Consider the following 27,011-nt stretch of genomic DNA (forward strand, 5'->3'; position numbering starts at 1 on the left):
AGTCACTTACCAAATTCTTTCACTCACAACATTCTTCATGCAACTGTTTCTAATGACGACGACGTTAATAGTCTGGGAAATCTAGTCCACAAGCGGTGTTTACCGTGCACAGTCAGATTAGAACGAAAGATAGCCCAAACAATGGATGTAACAGATCTGATATGCAAATAGAATGCAACAATGATATTTCAAAACTTTAATGATGAAGACGGGCGTAATTTTACGGAACCGCCGATGACTAAGGCATCTGCCCGGTATTTGAATTAGCCACTTACAAAGCAATATCTTGTTTGATCAACGTTTAGATTAAACCACTTAAATTTGATTAAAATAGATAGCAAAGAATGCCGAACGAATGTAAATAAAAACAAAGTATACGCTACTAATATGGGTTTTTTTTAAATTCATTATAAATATAAAAGCAGTGTTGGCCTAGTGGCTTCAGCGTGCAACTCTCATCCCTGAGGTCGTAGGTTCACACCCCGGCTGTGCACCAATAGACTTTCTATGTGTGCATTTAACATTCGCTCGAAAGGTGAAGAAAAACATCGTGAGAACAACCCAAAAAAGTCAAATGGCGTGCGTCAGGCACAGAAGGCTGAACACCTACTGGCTGCACCTATTAGATTACCAAATGATCATGAAACTGACTCAGAAATCTGAGGCCCAGGCCTAAAATGCTAGTAGCGCCATTGATTTATTTTTATTTTTTATAAAAGCTGCATTGTCAGCGGGCATATTACAACTACCAATATTAGCAATATCAATAATAAATGTTGGTATAACGGTAAAACGAGACGCGACGGGATATACCTCAATATGTTCTAAAAGTCCGGCAGGATATAAAACACGTGTAATACTCAATACGCAATAACATATATAATGTACACTGTACAACTCAGGAGAACTTCTTAAGCGATTTTTATGAAACTTTATACTGAACAATTTCTTTACTAAATTTTAAATGAATAATCGAAAGTAGTCATTTATTTTTTTTATATTTTTAACTTGTAATTTTGACTTTCAAGTGCCTTTTCAATAGGCCTAATTGAAATGATTTGACATTGACATTAGACTTTGACTGTGCATTAAAAATTACACCCTTACCACCACCCTTCTATCATGAACCCCAATTTATATATGGAAATATTAGTCTAATAGCAAAACAGTCCATTTCATTGTCCTACTGGTGTTAAATGTAAAAAAAAAGTCGAAAATTTAAATGAGCCAAAGTTTAAAGGTTGTAAAATATTGATTGATTGCGGCCTATGTGTGATGGACACATATCGGCCACTAACGATCACAGACCTCTCAGGTTGCCTGCAAGTGACATTTCAATGTGACATGCATTATGTATTGTCTAGTTAGTAAATAGAGAACATATAAATCACGGCTTTAAAGTCTGTGTCGTATTCAAATTGGCAAAACGTTTCAGTAGATGATGTCAAGGGCCTAAACCAATCTTTAAAATAAGCCGCTAACAAAGAATATAGGAAAAAATACTAGACGCAGAGTTGACAACCTCCTTTGGGTTACTTTTAAGTTGGTTAAAATTTTTAACTATATTCAGTAGGTACGGACGAAAGCGTTCCAATGTTAGCTGAAAAAAAAACTACTTCTGAGCGATAGCAAAAATCATTTAACAAATAATTTAGTACGTATACTATTAATTTATAAGTTAACAAAATAACTAAGAATAATATGAATAAGAAAACCTTTAAGATAAAACAAATGAATTCATAATGTAGAACATTAAAATTAAGCACCTAATTTTTTAATTAATTTGAATATAACTAAAATATGATTCCTAACTTAAGCAACATAAACTAACCTTTTACACATAGTATAAAACTTTGATGCCTACTGTATATAATTCAATGTAATCAAAACGCCCGAAAGAATCATATTCATTGTGAAGCCGTACGAAATATTGTAATTTTTTACTAAGTAATATATATATGGTCATATCTACCTGGACCAAATCCAGGAAGTACTAGAGAAGGGACAAATTAAAAGTACCCATAACCGACGAGCATGCATGGTCATGAAAATGGATGAAGCGAGAGAGATATGAAAGGAACGTAGCAAGAGGACTAACTATAGGGAAAAAGGCGACATATATCTTATTTTACGCCCAATAACTAACAAGATAATTTTAAGTTTCTTTAGATATATAAAGGAAGGTAGTCTCCAAATATGGAACAAGTTATCAAAGTTCAAAACCAATGGAAAAGGCACGGAGCGGATCTGAATCTATTACATCTTTAACTAAAGTTATTTATCAGTGCATGAGGAACCAAAATCTCACATAGAAGTCTCAGAAATTGATTAAATTTCGCTAGTGCTACCTACATAGGCATACCGTTTATAAATTTGAATAAATAGAAATGTTTCCGGCTTAATCTCACTCATATTTTTTACATCAGAATAATGAGACCGTTATTCTAATTGAGACTTGAACGTTTTCCACTCTAATTAGATCCAAATTAGCATTATTAATTTGAAGAAAAGATTCGCTATATTTAATTGAATTTTTTGTTGAAATCTTTTATTAAAACTTTAGTTTAAACATAGTCAATAGAAAACCTGAAATTTAAAAATCAATACTGTATAAAAGCTTTCAAAGGAATTTCTGCAAATAAATCGTGGTTACAGCAATTTAAAAGGAATTTGCCACAGTATCGCCGAGACCATAGAAAATTCACTACGGGCTAGATAAAACGTGCAGAATAACGCTTTAATAATCCCATTTCCACGCTCGAGGTTCGTAGACCTCGCGTGTTACCAACTCATCGGCCATCCTTAATTAGTCTAATTGAAACACGAATTCAAACCATAACCATTAATTTTCTATTATCTACCTCCAGATAAACTTTCCTATATTTTCTTATCCGCAGTGAACCGGCATTTCACAGGCTTCGTAAGGCGATCTAAGATATTTGATTACCCACATTTTATAAACAAAAAGATGCCAATCTCAAAGTGAAATCTAATTTATAAGTCCTATTGAAATCCCTCTATAATGTGGTGCATTTTTGAACACAACACACACTTCGACAAAACCACGACACACTGTATTGAGTATTCAGAAATACACCACCATAAGAGGTTATAGAAAAGCCGGCCGGCGTCGTGCCGGTGTAGGCGCGTGGGCGTACCGGCATAGGTAACTCACATGCAAGCAACGGGGTTCAATCGCCGCTGGCTGGTGCTAGGTAAATTGCAAATGCACTAGAATCGCGTATCGGACCGCGGTGGCCGCTCGCACAGGCGGTGTCTCGGGGACTGGCGTGGCGCGCTCGCAGTACGGAGCCCGAAGCACCCCGCGCGCCGCCCCTCTGTCGCCCCTGCGCCCTCCAGATGCTGTCGGCTCGCAGAAACCTCCAGAATCCTAAGGCCGGTGCACACAATCAACGCTTTCTAATACTGACAGTTCCAAAAATCAGCAGATTCCTTTTTCCCAGAGATTTCGTTTGTGTTTTCAAATTGCTTCTTTTACAGTTTGAAAAACAAAACGTACGTTGATGTCTAGTGTTAAATGATTTTGCTAACCTTTTTGTGCTGCTGTATTGTTATTTAATACAATAACCTGAATCAAAATGTTTAAGACAGGTGAAGACGAAACTATTGCAATAATACAACGATGGTGAATAGGAGGCGTCGACCCCGCGGTGCTACGCTCGGCCGCGCCGACCAACGCTTCGCCGAAACTTCGCACTTCACTTTTCCATCACTAGGAAACTCAAAGGCATCAGCCGTGAAATTACCGCAAACTGACGCAATACCGTCTACAGACATTGTTCAATCCACTATTGCCAAAAAATCAATAGGCCTCAATACAAACAAAGGCCAAAAATCAGACGTTCGACCCAAAAATCTAATTCAAGCAATTGTCCAACAAATTGATACCAAACAATTTATGCACGATACAAAGTATGGATGAACCATTCTGGTAAACAATAGAGACATTACGAGGTGACCGGATAAGGCAAAGTTTGGTCCATGTCGTGCTGAATCTCAATGAACGCGGGTCTCAACTCCACGGCATATACATATTGGACCATTACATTATGAGTCACGATTGCACAAATCAAACAACAACTTGATACCCACATAAGGTAACAATTGCGTTTTTATCGAAACGAGTGAAAGCTGGAACATCTGGTTGCACACGTTGCCTTATAAATTGCGAATCAAATTTAATATTTTAAAAATTTATTAACAACTAGCTGGCTTGGCGAACATCGTACCGTCTAATAGTCGATTCTTTATTTTTTTTAAATACTTATTCTGCTATTCGGGACACCGGTCTAGCTAGTAAGATAAATAAAATAAAGTTGATAAGACAACAAATCCTTTATGTCAAAAAATCCAAATTTACCTTCCCGGAACCCCTCCACTAACATTTGAACTTTATGATATGGTATTAATGTTCAAATTGACTTTTAAGTATCATTACGAATATTTTGTATGGGAATATAGAAAAGTGTTGTTTTTAGACTTTTTCACTCAATTTTTTTTTAATTTTTCTCTCCGTAAGAACCATCCTCGTACTTCAAAGAATATTATTTAAAATAATCAGAAAAATCGGTCAAGCCGTTTTCATGTTATGTCGTGACAACGGAAAACGGGTTTCATTTTTATATATTAACAATTATTATATGTAGGAAATTGTAGTATAAACTGTTCAAAGTTGATAAGTTACAGTTAGTTGGCGGATGTCACGAAGTCTTTATTTCACTCCGATAGCCTCTGTCTCCAATTACGGATCATTACTCACGCGTTATATTTATTAATAGTACGGCGTGCTTCACAAGGTAGGTACTAGAAAACCGAAAATTATATTTTAAAGCTTAAAATAAACTGCTTTATTTTATTGAGCTTTATCAGGTCTGGGCCTCAGATTTCTGTATCTGTTTCATGATAATTTGTCAATCTAATAGACAAGTAGGTGATCAGCCTCCTGTGCCTCACAGACGCAATCGACTTTTTGGGTCTAAGGCAAGCCGTTTCCTCACAAAGTTATCCTTCACTGTTCGAGCGAATGTTACATGCACAGCCGGGGATCAAACCTACGACCTCAAGAATGAGACTCGCACGCTGAAGCCACTAGGCCAACACTGCTATATATTATTCTACATTTAAAAATTAATATAACTTTAAATAATTACACTTTTATCTTAATTTATGCAGTAACTAGCTGTTCGCTGCGGTTTCAAACGCGTTAATTAAGAACCGTGTATCTGTTGTGGAATTATTCAAAAACTATGATCTCTTAAAATATTGAATTCATTAAATTTATATTTATATTTTTTTATAAAATAAAGTTAAGGGCAATTACGTCCGGTTTCTTTATATAAAATGTAAGTACTCTTATTAAAAAAAACAGCTGTCTTGCATTACTTAGCGAATTTAGAAACCGGGTGAGAGTTATTTTCGTAACATTCTTAACTAGAAACATTCTCTTATCAAGTCCTTCAATCGATTTCAGATTCCGATTATGCGCATTAAGTAAACAAACTGCGCCGTACTTCTTTACAGCCAAGAAAGACGCAATTACAACCAACGAGAATGGACAGTAATGCAATAATCAAATATTTATAGGGTATAACTAACGTGACCAGACGTCCCGTTTTGAACGGGACTGTCCCTTTTTCCAATTACGAGTCCCGGTGTTCCCGAAATGAACTGTGGGACGCAAAATTGACCCGTTTTCAGAAACCGCGCGAAAATTTAAGCGGCAGAATATAAAAAAACATGCCAAGAATTTCATTCTTATTTGTAATCGTCACCAAATTTGTTCTTGTGATAAATATAACCAAACATTCTGGGTACCTATATTTTGTTATTCGTAACTTTTAAGCTAACAAAAAATGTGTTTATTTTTTCATTGACTACTTATTATTTGACCTAAATAAAATGTCCCGTTAAGAGTCAAAGAATAAATGGTCACTTTAGGTATAACTCAAACTAGTGGACTCAATTTCCGCACTTATACGCTCATTTGTTCCGTTGTGCGTATAATCCTGGATAATTAAACCATCCTAGCTACTTTCAAAAGTTTCGTATACAGGCTTCACGGAGCGACCTAACTCGAACGAATTAATTACTCTATGTGATTTCAAAACAATTGAACATCGAAAAAGCACTCGGTCAATGAACCCTTCGCAAAAACATCATTGTGGATGTGCGTTGCACGGATTGCGTGCATGACATATTTTAATGATAGCTAGGAGAATAGATTACCGGATAAGGTAGGCTTATTTGCCTTGCATTAAAACGAGTTACGAAATGTCTGTAGTGAATTCTATAAATAAACTGTAAAGATATACGCTATTCCGAGATCCGTAAGTTCTTGATACAAACAGTTTAATTAAGGCCGGCAACGCACTTGCGAGCCTGGCAATGTGTTACATTAAATTTTAATATTTTTTACTGTTGTTTGTATTACCACTGTTTTTTGAACTTGTTTTAGCTGGTCGTGTCCGCATGGTGTAGGGACAGCTTTGCTTTTCATGTGTGTGATGATACAACAAATTGACACTCATTCTTGTATGTGTGTCAATTTGTTGTATCATGTGTTTGTCCTTATTTCGTGGTTCAATTAAGTAAAAACACGGTTTATTGATAGAAGCACATCTTTAAAGCGATAAAATCTATATAAGTCATCAACACTTGTTCGTTGTTTTGAGGAAACGTGTCTTTAATGTAACATTTTACGCATGTCAGACACATACTGCTTATCACCTACCTGCGTTTAAATAATCAAACAAAAATATGCAATAAAATAGCAAGACTTATAAAATGTAATAACAACATTTAATTATTATCGCACCACCACTATGTGGAACCAGCTGCCCACTGAAGTATTTCCGAACCAATTCGACTTAGGGTCCTTCAAGAAAAGAGCGTACCAATTCTTAAAAGGCCGGCAAGCACTCGCGAGCCCTCTGGCATTGGGCGGCGGTATCAATTAACATCAGGTGAGCCTCCTGCCCGTTTGCCCCCCGTTCTATAAAAAAAAATATTCCAGGAAATACGGACTGATTACTTTTTCTAACTAGAAGTAACTAATAAATACCTCCAAAACATTTACACAATATGATATCAATGTCTATATATATCATATTTGGCAGATATAAGTCAACATATAAATACAATAATGCAAACATTAAAAATACCCGCATCGTCCACTCTAAAGTAAAATATGCAGTATTATATCCAAAACTCGACCGGTCTGATGGCAGTACAATAGCGGAACGCAAATATCGGCAAGACAAACAACGAGAACAAACACTGTCTGGGAAATTTCAACCTGTCCATGGCGATATTTAAATGAGTGTAGTATTTAACTAGTGGCTTTAGAGTCGGACTCTCATGAGGTTGTCCCCAGCACCAATGGACTTTATGGGCTCTTACGGTGAAGGAAAACATAGGGAAGAAACCAGCATGCCTAAGACCGGAAAAGTTGACGGCGTTAGACGAATAAATTAAGTTAAAGTGTAATTATTTAAAGTTATATTAACTTTTAAATGTATAATAATATAACAGCAGTGTTGGTCTAGTGGCTTCAGCGTGCGACTCTCATCCTTGAGGTCGTAGGTTCGATCCCCGGCTGAGCATGGACTTTCTGTCTATATTCGCATTTAACATTCGCTCGAACAGTGAAGGAAAACATCGTGAGGAAACCGAATTACTTTAGACTCAAAAGGCGGCGGCTTGTTGATCAACTACTCGCCTATTAGATTGACAAATGATCATGAAACATTCAAAAATCTGAGGCCCAATCCTAAAAGCCACTAGTTTTATTTAGTATTTAAAACAAATGGTTCATACTTGAAGTTCATATAACACAAACTTCGTAAAGAAATCTTTTTGTATTTGACGTCAAGTTATTAAATTCCTGTCTCATTTGGCGTCTTCACTATTCTCCTTTATAAGTCTCCTTATACATCCACTTCCTGTCTAAAGTTGTCTGACTAACTTGCTGTAATTTTTGTTGCTTCTATATTAATTTCTTATTTTGAACTCTCTTATCAAGTTATTAGTTGTTAACAAGACTTTTAAGAGTTGGTTTAGCTAATGGAACACGGCCTGTTTATTATATTTGCATTTTTATTGATAACTGTAACACTGAATAACATTGTATAACTTATATTTCATATTTATGCCAGAAATGTTACTGTATCTTGTAATTTTTTTTGAAAAATTTAGTATGTACTTTGTATTTTTGTGGTCGACAAAGACCTTGTTATAAGGCGACCTTATATAAATAAATAAAAAGACTCACTGTTTGTATTATCATATTATTTTTTATTTTTAAATTTAGTATATATTATTATATATTATATTATAATAAACAAATTATAATAAGATAATTTGCAAAATTAAATGTCAACTTTGGTACTTTCTCCATACGTAACTGTATTCTAATTATTTCTCTACCCAGCAGGATTCGAGGATCGATAGTACATAAAAGTAATAATTTTTTGTAGGAATCCCCGAAAATGCATTTCGTTTTCAAGCATAGACAATGTGTGGGTAATATGTGTAAATAAGCAAATAATTACTGTTGACGTAATCACCAAATAAGAAAATCAAAGGCCCCCCTCCACCTTTAGTGCTAAAGTTATACTTGAACGGCACCTAAGCCTCTTTTCGATACCTCAATCTTTCAAAGGTAGAATACTAATTTATACAAATCCTCAAATCGAGAACAGTCGCAAAAGCAAATGTTGCTAAGTTATTCGTAATCATAGCGCCTCAAACATGACACAATTCCGATTAGCAACAGAGTAGCTTCCACTAAATAATTAATTACATAAAATTCCTTGCATTAATTAGTAAGCAAAGTTAGATAATGACGGGCACGCGACCGGAGAAGGGGCTAATGCAAAGTTGATCGCTGCACCGAAACGAGTGCAATGTACATTCTACGGGACTGTTCATGTGTGAATAGTTGCTTCTGATAGATCCGAATTAATATCAAAGAAAAGGAAATCTGACATAACCCGTAAAGGGTTGTAGCGCCACTTCACCGGTTCGTAATTTATTATTAGTATTTAGATCGAAGAGGAAAAACGTGAAAGAAATTACTAGTTTAAAAATCTACTACTATTTTAAAAATCTTAAACTTCAACAAATCCTGTCTCCCAATTATGTAGGTAATGATTGTTTACAGCTCTTAATTACAATTTACGTAAAGCACAGATAAGAAAAAGTTAAATATGTAACGTAATAGAGGAGTAACACGAAATTTATATCACCAAAAATTATGACGCGCTCAGTGGGCATATTTTAAAATTGGAAACACTAAGATGCATCAATCAAATAGAATATTACCAAATTGATTGAAAATGCGATACATTGTCGTACTGAAATATACGAATTAAGTATTCGGTATAAGATACCGTAAACTATAAGGTTTTGAAAAAAAAAAGCATTTTTTTTTTCGCATTATTTAGGAAACGGGATATATGACACCCCCTGCTATTTAGCTACTCGGCCACAGATCTAACTGGTCTCGTAATTGATAGGCTATTAAGGGTCCTATGTATGAAAAAAGGGATATTTTCTTGTCCCATTTTAATTGTAATTAGCTTAATCAAGTTTAATCTAAAACGTTTATAAAACACTAGCTGACCTGGCAAACGTCGTTTTGCCATGTATATCATGTATAATAAAAAATAGGGGTTGATCGTAGAGGGGTGAAAATTAGGGGTTGTATGTATTTTTAATGTTGTATCATAAAAAATAAAAATAATTTTTTTTATCTAAAAATAAAAAAATAAAAATTAGGGGTGGACTACCCTTAACATTTAGGGGGATGAAAAATAGATGTTGTCCGATTCTCATTTATACCCAATATGCACACAAAATTTTATGAGAATCGGTCAAGCCGTTTCGGAGGAGTTTTACCACAAACACCACGACACGAGAATTTTATGTATTAGATTAAAACATGCCAAAGTAAAACTGCTTACGAAATTCATTTAAAGATAACAGAAATACTCTCTGAACATAATATTAAAGCCGTTGAGGCATTATTTTCTAATAGGAAATTTCATAAATAATGTACGAGTTGATGTTTAAAAATGATACAAACTGAATATAATGTTACCTATTTGGGTTTCTTTGAGATTAACTCACTGTTTGGTTCGCCTACATACTGAGATATTTAATAAATAAACCTTTAATGCTGTAAACATTTACACACTTTATATTAGCTTCACCTGTATGTATGTATGTATGTATGTATGTATGTATGTAACCGACTTCCTTCGGACTCGATTTTGACCCACATTAAACGGACAGATTTAATTCAAACTTTGTACACTTATAAAGAATCAGCGACAATATAATAATTTCATAGGTTTATCTCGAAAAAACAATGAAATTTTTTTTAAGTCCACAAAGCAATACGATTCAATTGAGACAACACGTATTTTTCGTCTATCGAGCAACCAACGCTTTTTCACAATAATACCAGTATTTTTTGTTCATTACCATTTTCAGCCTAAATTAGGAAATATTTTTCACTTTTTAGTTTGATGTGCTTTAAAAGCGTGTTTTTTAGTTTTTTTTAACTATATTTATTATAAAAAAAGAAATCAACTTGTTGCTTCATCAACAACTTGTCTCCAAATATCTCCATGTTAATCTTTCCTTCGCTATTCTACCCCGGCTATCCTTCTTACGTCATCCTCTTTCCATGCCTAGAATAGCACTCTGTTACCTTCTTTGTCCATTTTTTCCTTTCTTTTATCATGTGTTTAGTTTTACTTTTAACTTAACCTTATCAATTTATTCACTCCTAAAATGCTTCCTTCTAAGTTTTTGGCATACACTTATGTTATTTTGTAAGGTTTTGGTTAAAGCCTATGCGTTGCCTAATAGGAAAAATTGAGAGTCTTGAGTGTCACTAAAACAGTGCCGTATAGAAATGGACACAAGTAAGGAAGGGGAACAAGTATCTCAATATAAAGTATATCTATTTCTACGTACTACTACGTAGAAATAGATAGTTCTAGTAGTTCTACGTAGTTGTAATGTAAAAAAAAACAAAAAACCTAAATATAGATGTAATAAGTATTTATCTGTGGAAAACTAGCAGATAAAAACACCTGCCTAGTCAATAAACACGTGTTTTTATGGATGTAAAATGTAAGAAGGCTCTCCTGGTGTTGTAATACCGCCGCCTATGGACATTTCCAAAGGCAAGACATAGTGGTGGTACGCGGCAAAAATTGCTTTAAAAAACGCTCAGTGGATAACTGCCTTAAAAAACTTGGTTATGTTACTAATGCCATCACACATTCTTACAAAGCCTTCAAACAATGTAGGTATTTACGCGTAAAAACAATTTGTGTCAAATTTGTACCACCCACGTGGCGGTGCCGGATGGGAGATACAGTTCTTTTGGACGAGATCCAAGCGATTTACGATGAGATAAAATTAAAATATGCATTCCTGAATCGCGTCGGCAATGACTAGTGTTTTCACACTTACAAATACAAACATAGTTCTAATGAGATGCTTATTATTTTAGAATTATTGTATGCCATTAATAAAAGGGCAGTGTTGGACGCATACCTGAGGTCGTAGGTTCGATCCCCGGCTGAGCACCAATGGACTTTCTATGTGCGCATTTAACATTCACTCGAATGGTGAAGGAAAACATCGTGAGGAAACCGACATTTCTTAGACCCAAAAAGTCGACGGCGTGTATCAAAATGACCATGAAACAGATCACCGTTGTAGCGCCACTGATTTATTTTATTAATAACAGGGCATTGGAAAAAATATGGTAATCCATTTTCACCGGTCCCGACAAATTGCACTCTCCTAATCCCGCGTTATCAGACGAAAGGATTACTTTATCCTTTGTCAGCGTGAGGTGGTTTCACAAAAGAGACAAATTGAGGAAGTCAAGCCGACCCTCCGTTGAAATATAACCGCATCGTGGCGAGATCGATGCACAATGCTAATAAATATCAACGCAGAACAATTTCGGCTTTAAACATATTTTTATTTAGGACGCATGTACGAGATATCTTACCGATTTTATAATTTAAACATCGCAAGAATCTGCGTATACAAAAAATATTTTTATTTTACTACCTAATTGCTATTTATTTATTTACGGTGTACATTGGCAGACCCATGCTACTTCTTCTATATAAAAAGCTCCCTCGGGAGTTGTGTTCTGCTATATTGCGGACTCGATTGTGAGTAAGTTGCATGATTCTGAAATTCTCATGTCATTTTCACACATGTATATCGCTTTTCTAACTAACATATTTTCATACGTATTTGATTGTTCTCATTTCAAAATAAAATAAAAACAAAACTATTGCACGCACAGGGCCATAAAATCTGTCCGCATTTACAAAAAAGGAACAACAGCCATAATGACGAAATAATGAAGCAACGGACACAGACAAACTTAGACAAATACGGGCACATTTCAATCGAACGTTCACGAGTCATGAGGGTGGCACAGTAACGATGTCAAAGCAAGAGGGCTGCCATTGTGGGCCCTCCTCAGACCTCATTGCACGCCATACATTTTTATTGCAAGCACCCTCGCCGCGCGGCGGGACCACTCAACTGGAAATATAATCACTACTGTGTATTGTTTTGTATAATCAGTTGCGGGCTGGCGAGCCGAATGTTTTTTCACCGCTCACCGGTATTGTCTCGCGAAGGACCGAATCCTTAATGGATTCCCTACTTATCATATCTGTAAGGCTATTGTTGCCGTACAAGGCAAATTGCAAATAAAATATATAAAGTCGTAAATACATTTCGAACATCGCGTTGGTCATTGACAAAGCCAGTCCGAATATAGACCAGGTCTAAAAATAAACGCAAACGCAATGACACACTGAAATATTCTGTTTGTGCAAAGTGTTATTTTACCATTAATTAAAGCGAAAACGACAAGTTAATACCTAAGCTTATCAAGATCACGAGGATCACAGTGTTGGCCTAGTGGCTGGTGTGTGTCTCTCCACCTTGAGGTCGTGTGTTGTAATCAATGGACTTTCCTATGTACACAACGTAAAATAAAAATAAATCAGTGACGCTACAACCTCTTTAGGTCTTGGCCTCAGATTTCTAAATCGCAATCATGATCATTTTTAAATCTAATAGGCGAGTAGGTGATCAGCCTCCAGTGCCTGACACACGCCGTCAACTTTTTGGGTCTAAGGCATGTCGGTTTGTTCACGATGTTTTCCTTGATCGTTCGAGCAAATGTTAAATGCGCACATAGAAAGAAAGTCCATTGGTGTACAGCCGGGGATCGAACCTACGACCTCAGGTATGAGAGTCGCACGCTGAAGCCACTAGGCCAACACTGCTCAATAACACAACGTACGGGAAATGTTTTTTTTAAATTATAATTTAAGAGTGTTGTAACTTTGTTAAGGACTGAGAATGAACTGTCTGCTCCCGCTTGGTATACACATATCCTTTTGATTACCTAGCGTACCAGTTAGGCAAAGGTTAGCATAATAGCGTACTTAGGGTATACAAATACGGTGAAGGAAACTATGGTAAAACGTGATACTTTAGATAAAAAAGTCAGTCAGCGTGTCAGGCACAGAAGGCAGATACAGAAATCTGAGGTTTTAACGCTATTGCTTTTTTTGAATCGCTTAGACTGGAGAAGATTACTTGTTAACTCGTTTAGTGCACGTGACCTCGGCAACATATTGTTAGTTATAATTTAAATTATATTCAGTAGATATTAAAAGGAAAACTATAGGAAAAGGAAAATCTTTTAGATTTAGATTTTTTGTTTTATATTTTACGTTATTATAAATTATGTTAAAATTTTATGAACACTAATTATTAAGGAAATAAGTTATTATCCCAAATACATGTACATTTTCGAAGCCATAACTAAACGTTATAAAACAGAAAAATAAGATTGAACAGTATCCAAGGCACCATGAGCTGCCCGAGATGTCATGTGGAGCGAGACTCCGTACTTTCATAGAATTGTTATCTACTTTCAACGTAATGTATGCTTATCATCGAAGGAAAGAACCCAATTAAACTCATATTAATATGCATGAAAATATATCAAAACTTATCAGCATTTATATAGAGCAGGTGAAATTTTAAAGCACTCAATTTCACGCAAACACGACATGTTAAGCAAGAAATCATTTCTTGTTTTCCCAACCAAAAATTTAAAATTTAGAACAGTCCAACGACGAAATTTAATATCTGAAGGACTGATTAAAGGTGTGACAAAGGGGTTTTTAACTTTCAAATGTAACTGTTACCTACATGGCGTATTTGTACCGTTAGACTCGAAGTATCGCCGTACCAACCCAATTTATATAGATTTTTATCAAAATACGAAAAATTTAATATGACTATAAATTACTAAGATAAAGCGTGTATAAAATGCTTATGCGAGTAGTATTCAAGGTTATATAAAACCATTTTTAATTCATGTACATTAAATAGAAATCTATTTATTTATTTATAAAAGTGCTCGGAACTCTGGTACATTTCTTGTACCAATGTACAAGAAATAAAAATACAATATTTAATGTGACAAGCACTTATAGGCAAACATAACATACAACAATAAACAAAAAAATTTAATTATAAAAACTAAAGAAAAGGGAAAATCGATTTCAAAGTGTGAGAGGTGCAACTATGGATCTACACCTAGCTCATATATCAAGTATATATATTTTTTATCTGTTTGTTCAATCTGTATGATAAATTCGTTGTAATTTAATAACACACAAGTATATAGTATTCACATTATTCTTAAAGACATTGTAATAGCAATAAAAATGGATAAATAGGAAACTGAATAAAAAAAGTTTGGTCCCTGTGGCAATGAAACTGTTAATGCTGGCTTTTCCTTTTTTTTTATGTCACAGGTTGATTCGGAAATATTTCAGTGGGCAGTTTCACATAGTGGTGGTGCGCGGAAAAACCTAACTTATTCGTTAAGCATAGAAAACACCAGCGCTGGAGTCACCGGTACTATCTATCAGGCGCCATCTGAAATCTTTAATTAGCACCTGTGCACTTGAACCCCACGGCCCAAGTGTCTCTCTAAGTCTTTAGTTCTAAGGTAATGAATATAATATGTTGTAAGGCTCTTCAGAAAATGTTAGAATTTTTTGATGTCTGTATCTAAAATTTATAATCTGTATGAAAACATCGGCATACAGAATGAACCGTCTTTTGTTTAACAAATGTTTATTTCGACACACATTTTTAAAGTCTAATTAGAACGTTAAACGGACATTTATGCTTAATTGTCATTTACGCATTTGGGTTAGTAATTACTGTCAACAACTGTCCCGAATTCCTGTAAATTGCAGTTTACACGTTTTAACTAACAGTAATAGTATGGTAATTCAGTAGTTATAAATAATTATACTGTACCTACACGGCTTCGGGAGCGTTCAAGTATTACGTAACTAATTTTAGGAGGGGGGGGGGTGTCCTTTTGTAAAACGTTACGATGCGAGGCGGGGTTTGAATTACGCGTTATTGTTTATATTATATCGACTTTCCAGTACTTTACACCACATAATGGTAACTTTTAGGTATAAACAGTGACTAGGTGATCACGAAACGTTTTACTGTACTTATTACAGAAAAACGTTACGGCGCGTTATATGAGGGGGGGGGGGGTTAATCTCCAAAAATAGCGTGATGTAATACTTCAACGCTCCCTTAGTGGTTGTATTGAAATATTTTAATTTACATTACATTTTAAATTTTACTGCTCAAAAGTTATTTCTTTTATATTTTGATATATAAACTTTTAAAGGCTTTATACAAACTTCCTTATTCAGAATCTAAATCAGTCTCTTTGCATTCTTTTAAAACTCTTTCGTCTATGTCTGTCAAATCGTGTTAACGCTGTGATGAGAAGAGACAGATGAAGTGATTGATATGATATTTTTATGGATCTATGTTAAGAATGAGAGTCAATATATGTTGATAAGATCAAAAGCATTGTATACACAATTCACTGATTTAAGACTTAGAAAAATATATAGACTGTCTTGGGTAATATGTTCAAATTATAAAATGGTCAAGAAACAAGTGAGCGGAACACAGGAAATACTATCCCAAGGTTGCGTCAGCGCTAAAAATATTTATTTATAAGTACAAAAACAACATGCTTGAATCAAAAATACAAGAAAATATGACAACACAACATAAATTAAGCCTGTGCTTCTACGGTTCCCAGTACACCGCATGGTAGCCTAGTCGCAGGCCTACCCTACCTCATCCTTCTGATGGGTAGGGGAGCATGCCCTTGGAAGTAGCTCAGGTCGTTGAGAACCCCAAGGCAAGTTTGGTGGACTAGCTTTCCTGAGGTAGCCGACACTGTTACTAATACCTTGTATTCGCAACTAAAACTACTCACTATTGCAGGGATGGAAAGGTAATGTAGACAAAAAAACTGTTACTATTGGAAGTTCAAGCACATATTACGCAGATAATATTATTAACAACTTCCAGTCTCGAATTCAAGAATAAAAGTTCAAACACCTAAGTTCGTGTTTCTTACGAAAGTGTAAAAGTTCGTAAGATACGTCTAAGACCTCGACAGTAGTAGACAATACTTTCAAAGTATTTCATACTTCAGACAGTTCAAATAAAGATCAAAAAACCATGCGACTTCTTCGAAACAAAGTATATTTGATTTGATTGAAGATTTTGATGGTAAGGTGATATGGTGGTGGTTTTGTTGGAAAGGAGATACAGTTTAAACTGTTTTTAACGAATTTCAAGGGACCGAGCATTTTTTTAGTTATAGAGAATTTTGTTATAGGAAGGGAATAGAAAAAAAACGCTTTTCTTTTACTGGCCATCTTGACAGTAGTTTCTCATCTTGTCGAAGTTTGTTTGCGACTGATAATACACGATAGGTGACGGTGGTGCTAGGAATAATGGCCTCAGGTGTCTAATTTAGAAATTTCCGCACCTCAATAGGTGACTTTTGTAAGCTGATTATAAAAACAATTACACTTAAGTATGTAGTTGATGTCTAAATATAACAATATTTCCTCGTTACAGAGAGTGGCTGTTGCTTTATAAAGAGTAAATTAAAAAAAAATATGGGTTTGTGTTAAACCAAACAAATGTAGTTATTTTTCGTAATAGAGAGTTGTTCGCTATAATAAATAACGTTATAGAGAGTTTATACTGTTTCTCAAAGGTTGTACCATGGAAATAGGATCTGATGATGGCATCCTAAGGAAATCGGGGAAATCCTTCGGAAATCTGTTCAAAATCATAAAATGAAATTATTCCTACGAGAGTTTTGTTAATAAACATTCACAAGCACAACATCGGTCAGGGTCAGTCATGACGTATAAACATATTTCCATTTAAAATATTTTACTTTCAACAAGAAATAATCCGCAACGACCCAGATATGTTTATATTTTTGAGCAAAATTATAGCTTTTGTGAACATCTTAATTACAAAATTTTTAATACGAAATTACGCTGTAGAATTTTCCTACGTGAACAATACCAGCGTTTTGTTAAGAATAATTATTTCCTATGGTAAGTAAGATTTAAAAAAAAAACAAAAGAACGAGTGGTACCACATAATGGAAAATAATAAAGGCCGTTTAATTTCCAATCATGACAAAAAAAAAGATAAAATACAGCTTAGATTTTTACATTATTTTATATATATCTTAGCTACGTTCAGTACCGTATATTATACCGTACAGTATATTATCAGGAAAATAACAAATAGGTATTAAAATAATCAAATTATAATTTTTACAAAGGCATTACTAAAACAATAAAATATACAAGCGCGTAAACACCAGCGTAGGAACATAGGGACATAACCATAACGACATAGGGTCCTTACAGAAACGTACCAATTGTTTGAAGGCCGGCAACGCACTTGCGAGCCTTCTGGCAATGTGAGTCTCCATGTGTGGCGGTATCACTTAACATCAAGTAACTAAGCACTTTGCCCCCTGTTATATAAAAAAGAACTTTATCATCATAGAAAACCTTCAAAAAAACAAAATGCGCTTGCGCACCTATAGATTACAATGACAAGTACAATCGATAGAGTCCTAACGCACAACTTTAATAGGTGATATAGACGACATATTTATCAGAATATCAACATTACAATGTTATCTGTAATCATCGGGGTCGCAGACTGCAGGGTTTCGACCAGGTATATAACAATAGAATTTTATGGCCACTTTACCACAATAAAGCTGAAACCTCATAATAAAATATATTGTGTTAGGGATAAAATAATTTAATTTCTAGACTATTAGCGCGCTAGTTGACCACGACATTTCTATTAAATTATAAAACTATCCAGGTACAACTATTTGTTTGTCTGTAAATCTTTGTTTTTAATTTATTTTATTATTATTTATTACTTAAGATGTCATGTGGAACATGGTGTAATGGTTGCAGCTCCTTACGAACGTTGTGTAAAACAAAAAACTTGGCGATTAAAAAGAGTGGCGGAGAGTTTATTGATTAGTTCTTCTCTTCCGTTCTACGCCCTTGATTTGAGAACTGGTAGTAAATGTAAAATTAGAAGCATTTAATGTATATTTCTTTTTTGACGTTCATAAGTATACATTGTGTTACCTATATGAATAAATGAGTTTTGACTTTGACTTGACTTTGATTTTTCATTCAATGTTATTCGCACGCTTTACCTCCATACTACGGCCCAATTTTTATACGTATTTCCATGTACATAAAAGATAAATTTATTCAATAGGATTTAGGTACACGAAACAATGTCAACCACGCCCATCATTTGAAAAGCGGGGTAGACAACCCGTAATTCAACCTTCAGACACAATTAACACACGTAATGACTAAATAAGTCTTATAAGGCTATCTTCTAATAATTTAGGCCGGCAACGCACTTGCGAGCCCTCTGGCAATGTTATCTATTGGGGATGGTATAACTTAACGTCGGGCGAGCTTCTTTCCCCCTGTTATATAAAAAAAATCCCAAATAAATCATTGTTTCGTGTTGCAAAACAAAAAAAGGCAAATCTAAAACAAAACACAATCTCAAACAAATTTTAACAAGGCGTTGAAGAATTAACGTATCAATAAACTTACTTTTTGAAAGCAAATTGGAGTTATAAGTCAACGGTGTTAAAAACCTTGAAATTTAACCCCAGAAAGGGCACGTAATTTCGTAGGGGTCATACTCGGTGTCAAGGTGCCACCCTCATATGGGCCATACAATTTTAAACTGATAAAGCCATAATCCAATAAGACTATCACATGTCCACTGGAGCGGAAATTGGTAAAGCGATTAACGAAAATAACCATTAACTTAATTATTTACGTTACAAATCTCAATTTGAAAATTACTCATATAATATATACTTTTCTTAATGGGCGGATAGATTTTGCTTGCTATGAATTTCTTTAAGAATCACTCCGTATGCGACTAGATATTCACATTTGTTCCACGTGCCTCGTACGAACGAACACGAACACGAATTATCTGCGTAATTCACCAACTACAATAAAACTTATGAAGTTAGAAGACCTTACCAAAGAGGGTGTATGGAAATATTTTGGGAAGTGGGACTTTGACTTTATTTAACAGTAGTAATAATTTATTTTTTCTTTAAAATATTAAGTTGTAGATTGATTAATGATTGATTTCAGTTTTCTTTTTTTATCTTTTGTACTTAATTGACTTATGTTTATCAATGTAATCTGTTTTGGATATGTATATTGTCAAAATGTTTTCGTTTTTATGTATAATTGTAGCTGTAAGATACTTATAAATAAACTAGCGGACCCGACAGACGTTGTGCTGCATGATATTTCAAGCGATTAGAATATTAAACAAAGTATGAAAGTACCGACTGCAGCGCCATCTGCCGGGCTGATTTGTGAATCTAAATTCTAAACCATCCAGGGCTCCATCAAAACGCATACAAAAAGAGGAGTTCAGTGACATACCCACGTACAGTAGAATTATATATTATATATATGTAAGCTTTTCTATCTTGTAAGTTAGATCAAACTCCATACGGTGTGCAAATTTTATTGAAATCGTTTAAGTAGTTTAGGGAGTCCATAGCGGACAAACAACGTGACGCGTAATCTAAAATATAAAATTCTCGTGTCACAATGTTCGTTCTCATACTCCTCCGAAACGGCTCGACCGATTCTTATGAAATTTTGTATGCATATTCAGTAAGTCTGAGAATCGGCTACTGTCTATCTTGCAAACCCCTAAGTGATAAGGGGTGTTCACCCCAACTTATGACTTGAACTCTGAGGTTTATATAAAGAACAATTCACAGAAAAAGTTTTTTTTTTCGGAAAACCCCAGTGTCTGGGGTAGCATAACAAAATGATCCACATTAAGGAGAAACGAAGTTCGCGGCGGCAGCTAGTTTATATATATAGATAAAATCATAGATTTATCAACAAAAAACGTTACAAAACGAGTCTGTTAAGTCGACGTCTCTTGGCTCATCAAAAGACTAACAAAAACAATGGATTGTTTACAGCACAAACAATTAGAAAGGCTTCATCAAGACGCTCGAGGGAGGCCGACATACCATCCGGGGGTGAAGTGAAAACAAAGTATCCAATTTCACCACTTCCCCACTTCCGACGCAATTATTGTGGGGCTGTGGTCTGACCGCATTCAGAAATCTAGGCACTGCCAATCTCGTTACGGAACGCGGCTTTTATTACAACCATTTTTTCGCAAGACTTGTTCCAATAATCTAACAATCGATTGAATTGGTGCAACCATTTTTTAGTTAGATTTTTTATAGACTAACAGGCCACAAAATAAAATTATGTATAATGAGATAATACTACTTCTACTGCTCAGTTTATTTGGATTGTTTTCAGTTTAGTATCATCTCTTTTTCTCATAATAAGAGAGAAGAGGAAAGAGTATTTAAAAGAGTGCAATTATAGTATTGTCTTTTATTAACATAACTTTAACACATTTAAAGAAAACACTGTTTTACCGGATTGAAGTTATTTATTACTAGCTGACCTGGCTAACTTCGTTCCGCCCTACAACCTTATAAAATCGTTGTTACTTTAATTTAACTTATTTTAGGATTTCATTAATGTTAAGTATTACATTAATACAACTTTTTTGCAAATACAGAAATGTTTTATTGCTTGCCATTGCGAAAGAAGAATGGTAGTTTTACACATTAGGCATCTTCTCTCTAGCGTCAATATGGCGATACTGCATGTTAAGCACTTTCTGATATCCAACATCTTTTGATCAGGATCAAAGCATGGTTATGCATCTCCTCATTAACCTCAAGATCGGAATTTCTTGAACTGACACGAATTCGACGTAAAATGATGCGTAGTTTTGTCAACAGATGGCACCATATGGTTTTTGCATTCGTAAAATTAATTAATTTATTTATTGTTATTCGATAACTTATCCGATATTTTATTGCTTATTCTGCTATTCGGGACGGAAACAAATCCAACAAATCAAAAACCATGGCAATCGGTCCAGCCGTTCTCGAGTTATAAGTGTTGTAACAAACACGACTTTCTTTTATATATATAGATTATAAACTGACCACGCACGCTCAAATAAAGCACGCGAAACGTCGGAAAAAAATTTAATAATGTAAAACAATTATAAGTTTATAATAATACATAACTTCAATCCTGTAAAACAGTGTTTTCTTTAAGAGTTCAATTATACCGATTTATGAATAAGGCCATATTCATCAGAAGCCTCAAATAGCTATGAAAGTTTCGTCCGTATTATTCTCCTGTCACTTACCGATAAGTTTTGACAAGCATTCTTTAACTAAGTGACGCTTATAGTTTACGAATGAGACCGTTAATAGACCGTCTCTAAGCGAGTTACTTTACGCAAACATATCATTAGCATGAGTCATGTCAAGTGAAGTAAGAAGTGAGTTAATCACGATGCTTTCCATTCAAACGTCGATCTATCACCACCGGTGACAGATTAAGCAAGTTGACAAATCACAATTTAAAATTTAAATTTAGAACCCTTATAAAGATGGCACTTGTATCAAAGTTTGCACACAAAGAACCATTCAACACCTCAAAACTTCAACTAAAGTGCCACAATGAAAAACCCTCACATTACAACAAAAATCTGTTGTACATGAAAGCTCTTACGCTTTGCGATCCATTAACGACACTTAAAAGCTTGAAGGGCGTCTAACACACCAAAACAAGTAGACCTCAGTGTTTTCGTACTTTCGCTTGATGTATCCCACAAAATCTTACAAGGAAAGTTCTTATTGTTATGGCGATAGCACTTGTATTACAAATAGCAATTTCGTCACAATCATATGACCCAATAAACACTACAGTTGCCAATCAATTGTTTGCAAGGTTAAGAGAAAACGTATTACAGAAATCGTTTTGGGATATGATATTTTTTACTCTAATATTCTTCGTATATAATTTCCGTTTATTACAGTTAAACCACGGAGGAGTAAGTCATCCACAACACAAAGCGTCTGTATAAATTTCAAGAATGCGTTTTTGTTTAAGTATATTATTATTTATAGGTGCTCGCTGGAGTGTAAATACGCCCTTAAACAGAAGTGACAGTGGGCGGGGCAGATAGTAAGATGCACAGATATTATTATTATTATTTATAAATATATGAATCACGATAAATCTAAAATTATCTTGATTCATGTGCACTTTTTCTTTTTCATGTTTACATATCATATTGCTTTTTTTGTTCCATTATATTTGTCTACATAGCTATAGTCTTATGTATTTTGCACTTCTTGCTTACCTAATCTAATTTAATTTATTATCTCACAGTGGTTGTATGGAAGAGATTGTTCGAAAGCGATATGGTCGCCAGTTGCCCCTTTTTTCATTTCATTATGTGAATTGTATTATATGTATTTCTGTAAGTAACTAAGTTAATAAATAAAATAAAATATGGACTTTACATACAACTATATGTAAAGGACGCCCTAGTAAGCAGTGGTAAGATATAGTAGCGAATGGAGAAATAATGTCACGGATAGTGAGTTCTGGAAAAAGCTGGAGAGATACACGAGAACTGGATTCGATCAATGATACCCACTGAAGGTACAATAAAAATAAATAAAAAAATATAATCAAAAAGGTAAATGGTATATTGTAAACAATTATATAGACTATATGTAGAATATAAGGAACTTTTGACCAAGATCGAGATTAACATTTTTAGTAAATACTACGACATTAAGCCAAAGCCAACTTAAACAAAAAATCTACATAAAATGAACACATTATAAAATCGATTGTTTCCACCAATGATTCATGAGTTTAGATATAATTTCTGTGAATTAGTGTGAATTGGTTGGAACATCGTAATTGTAAAAGGCCGCTTTAACATTTGAAATAGGTATTATAAACATAATCCGCGCGTCGTCTCGTATATAATATCCTGATGTTATAAATGAGATTAATGTCTGAACGAAGCTCCGCTAAGCCTCACTAATCTATAATACCTTTATTTTGCTTATAATATTTGATAAAAAAATTATGCAATTATTATAACGTATAAGTTTATAAATATTACATAATTATTTTTCAATTTAGTAAGAAATTTATTAATAATAAAAAATGCTTGTCTTAGTCATTGTGGGAAAAATCAGAGCATATTTAACTAAGGTACTGCATGACAGTAGTGTTGGCCTAGTGGCTACAGCGTGCGACTCTCATCCCTGTAGGTTTGAACATCGTGAGGAAACCGGCTTGCCTTAGATACAAAAAGTCGACGGCTTGTGTCATGCACAGGAGATACTGGCAGATACTTGCCTATTAGATTGACAAATGATCATAAAATGTTTTTTTTTGTGAATAAAAAACACGAGCTGTAGCAGAATAATATTAAAAAAAAATAAAAAAAAACAGTAGCGCTGTAGTATTTCTGTATCTGTTTGGTGATCATTTGTTTATGAGAGGCAATTAGGTGATCAACCGAACAAAGGCGAAACTTTTCATAAATGGTACGCACACATATACATAATATATGTATATTAAGGGTAACATTTATAAATAAGACCTCAACAAAAGCGTCTCGCATTGACCTTGGCAATGTTTATTCAAGATTTTCTATTAAATGCCGGGGGCACATGGCCTCAAACTAACAATAGCTGTCAACACAATTGTTATGCTTAATACAAAATTCATAGCGATAATTTATGACTCACAGCCATGAACAAGTTCAAATTATAACAATCCTCTCTTTAGTGGGTCTGTAGTTCCACCGTAAACTTTATCATACTTTTAAAACATTTTTTTTTAATTACGTCATTTCTACCGTCTAATATAATGATGTGTCATAAATTATAATGTCATTTTGTTGTGTATGCATTCTGCATATTGTTTTAGAACTTATGAATAATTAACTAGATGTAATCAATGGCGTCAAAACTAAATTTGATGTTGAATATGTACCAAAAGAAAAGTCGAGTATTTTGGATACTGGCGCCCAAAACTATAAAAAGGTAAATTTGATTTCTAATTTAAAGTTATTATTTGTGAAGCGTTTGGTACAAATATATATTATAGCAAAATGCACAGATAAAAGATGGACTTTAAAGAAAACTTAATGGGGAATGCGAACAGGCGTTAGACTGTATCTCATTGATTGTACCTACATATAATATTTTTCGATAAAATTTGACCTACATATGATATAAATATTATTTATATATCAAAATCTTTTTATAGACTCTGTAGGGTTTCCGCAAACACTATAACATTTGATACGTCTTTTGGTATTACGTACACAAAGAGATGGCTTGGAAATATTAGTTACGTCTATTAATACATCAAGAATTATTTTAATTTAATGAAGCACATAGCTCTCATAATATTTATTTGAAATCCCCATCACATAACTCTTCTTGAATGCTATGCGGTCTCTGCAGTAAGCATAACCTGTGCAGTTGTGCACGTATCCCGAACATAATTTAGAAATCATAATTCATGTCATTTTCAATGGTTATATTAGTTTTATTATTTTTTGTTTCAATTATTGTATTCTTCGTTACTACCTACGAACACCTTAGATACATTTTTTTTACTAAAAAGTTCGCCTTACTAGAAGGCGATAAGGCGCTGCCCTTATTATTAATTTAAAAAATTACCGATTTTTCCAACGAAGTGTATAAAAAAGGTCAAGAAAATTATACTTTTTAAATTACAGCTCATTATTTTTTTTAAATATATTTAATTATTATACTGATTAGTTAAACACGCGGTAGGATTAAGATTATAACTCCTTATACTACGGGTTTTTTTAACTAAGGCATATTTCTGCCTTTTTGCCTATCACTTACTTGGATCAGCAGTGATCTGTCGGTACACAGCCAACGCCACCTCATCCTCGCTGACCACGTCCCAGAGGCCATCGCAGGCTATCACAAGGAAGTCTTCATCACCGTCCAGGTCTAACGCAGCCTGCTCTGGATGAGCAATCACGTACGGCTTGTATTGTGCATCACCTAAAGACATTCATATAATCATCAATTAAAAATATTCTTAGATTAAAATTGGTCAGTATTATATAACAGGGGGCACTGATCTCAAGTGATACCTCCGCCCATAGATATTGCCAGATGCCTCGCAAGTGCGATGCCGGCCTCTAAATAATTTAAATTTAAATTTTCTTGAAGGACCCTAAGTCGAATTGGTTCGGAAATACTTCAGTGGGCAGTTGGTACTACTAACAACAATATTTAAATCATAATGGACCAAATTTAATACTTATTTCTATATATGTATATAATCTATTAACGAAACTCATGAGTAAATTTTCAGTAAGGACAATTTCAAACGGGAAATAAAGGATACAATATATACATTTGTTCAAAAGATACAGAGTATGAGTATTCAATTTTTTTTTGTTTCCGTCCGTAGGCATTATTGTTCCTATATTGAGAAATTTCAAGCAAAATGCAGCAAAGTGTGCATTTAACATTTGCTCGAACGGTGAAGGAAAACATCTTGAGGAAACCGACATGTCTTAGACCCAAAAAGTCGACGGCGTGTGCCAGGCACTGGAGGCTGATCACCTACAGATTCAGAAATCTGAGGCCAAGACCTAAATACTTATAAACTATATAAACTAAACTAACTAAATACTTGATAATTTAATAAATAATTTTATAACAAATCTTAAAATATTAAGAGCGATCGAAGAAGTATTGCGTAAAAGTCGGGGATAACTTTCAAGCGCCCGGATTACAATCTATATCTACGTTAAGGGGAATCAGTAGTATCCAGCCTCCAGCCCCCTCAGGGCCGTCCCGTGAAGAAAATGTCAACATTACACTTTCATAGAAACTACGCCATTACTGTATTTAGTGAGGGGATAACTTAAATATCGATATTCATTTTGGATTGTTTTTAGAAGTGTACTAAAATGTGAAATGAAGAAAAATCTCACAATAACAAAACCCAGTAATATTATTTTTATTATATTTATGTCAAATGAAAATTATTAGGATTTGTTGATAATTATTTGCTCTATTTTAAACTAAATTACTAAACTTTTTTTAGTGCAAATGTAAATAAAAATTTCCTATGTGCGCATTTAACATTCGCTCGAACAGTGAAGGAAAATATCGTAAAGAAACCGGCTTGCTTTATACCCAAAAATTCTGGGCGTGTGTCATGCACAGGTGGCTGATCACCTACTTCCTTATTAGATTGACACATGAGCATGAAATATTTACTTAAATCTAAGGCTCAGACCAAAAAAGGTTATCGCCACTGATTTATTTGGTTATTTACTATTTGCGCCATATTACAAACGATAATATTAGGGTTGAACAGACAAAATATACTGTTTCAATGAGAAAAAATCATACAACTGGACATAACTGGAAATAATTACAGATTTTAATTTAGTACAATCATCTAAAGGTTCATGTAAAGATCTATTTTCTGCCTATAAATTTGTGTGATAAATTATCTTATCGTAAC

At 34.3% G+C, this 27,011-nt stretch overlaps 1 protein-coding gene across 2 annotated transcripts in view; it reads right to left on the minus strand.

Moving 5' to 3' along the window:
- The window catches only part of LOC125054489 (titin-like), a 92,968-nt gene that overhangs the window by 38,281 nt on the left and 27,676 nt on the right, over positions 1–27,011 (minus strand). For both annotated transcript variants that reach the window (XM_047656417.1, XM_047656416.1), the window contains exon 7: positions 25,364–25,528. In XM_047656417.1, coding sequence (XP_047512373.1) covers positions 25,364–25,528 — 165 coding nt within the window. The remainder of the gene's footprint in view (positions 1–25,363; positions 25,529–27,011) is intronic.

This window comes from Pieris napi, chromosome 12, assembly GCF_905475465.1.
Source record: "Pieris napi chromosome 12, ilPieNapi1.2, whole genome shotgun sequence".
Taxonomy (NCBI): domain Eukaryota; kingdom Metazoa; phylum Arthropoda; class Insecta; order Lepidoptera; family Pieridae; genus Pieris; species Pieris napi.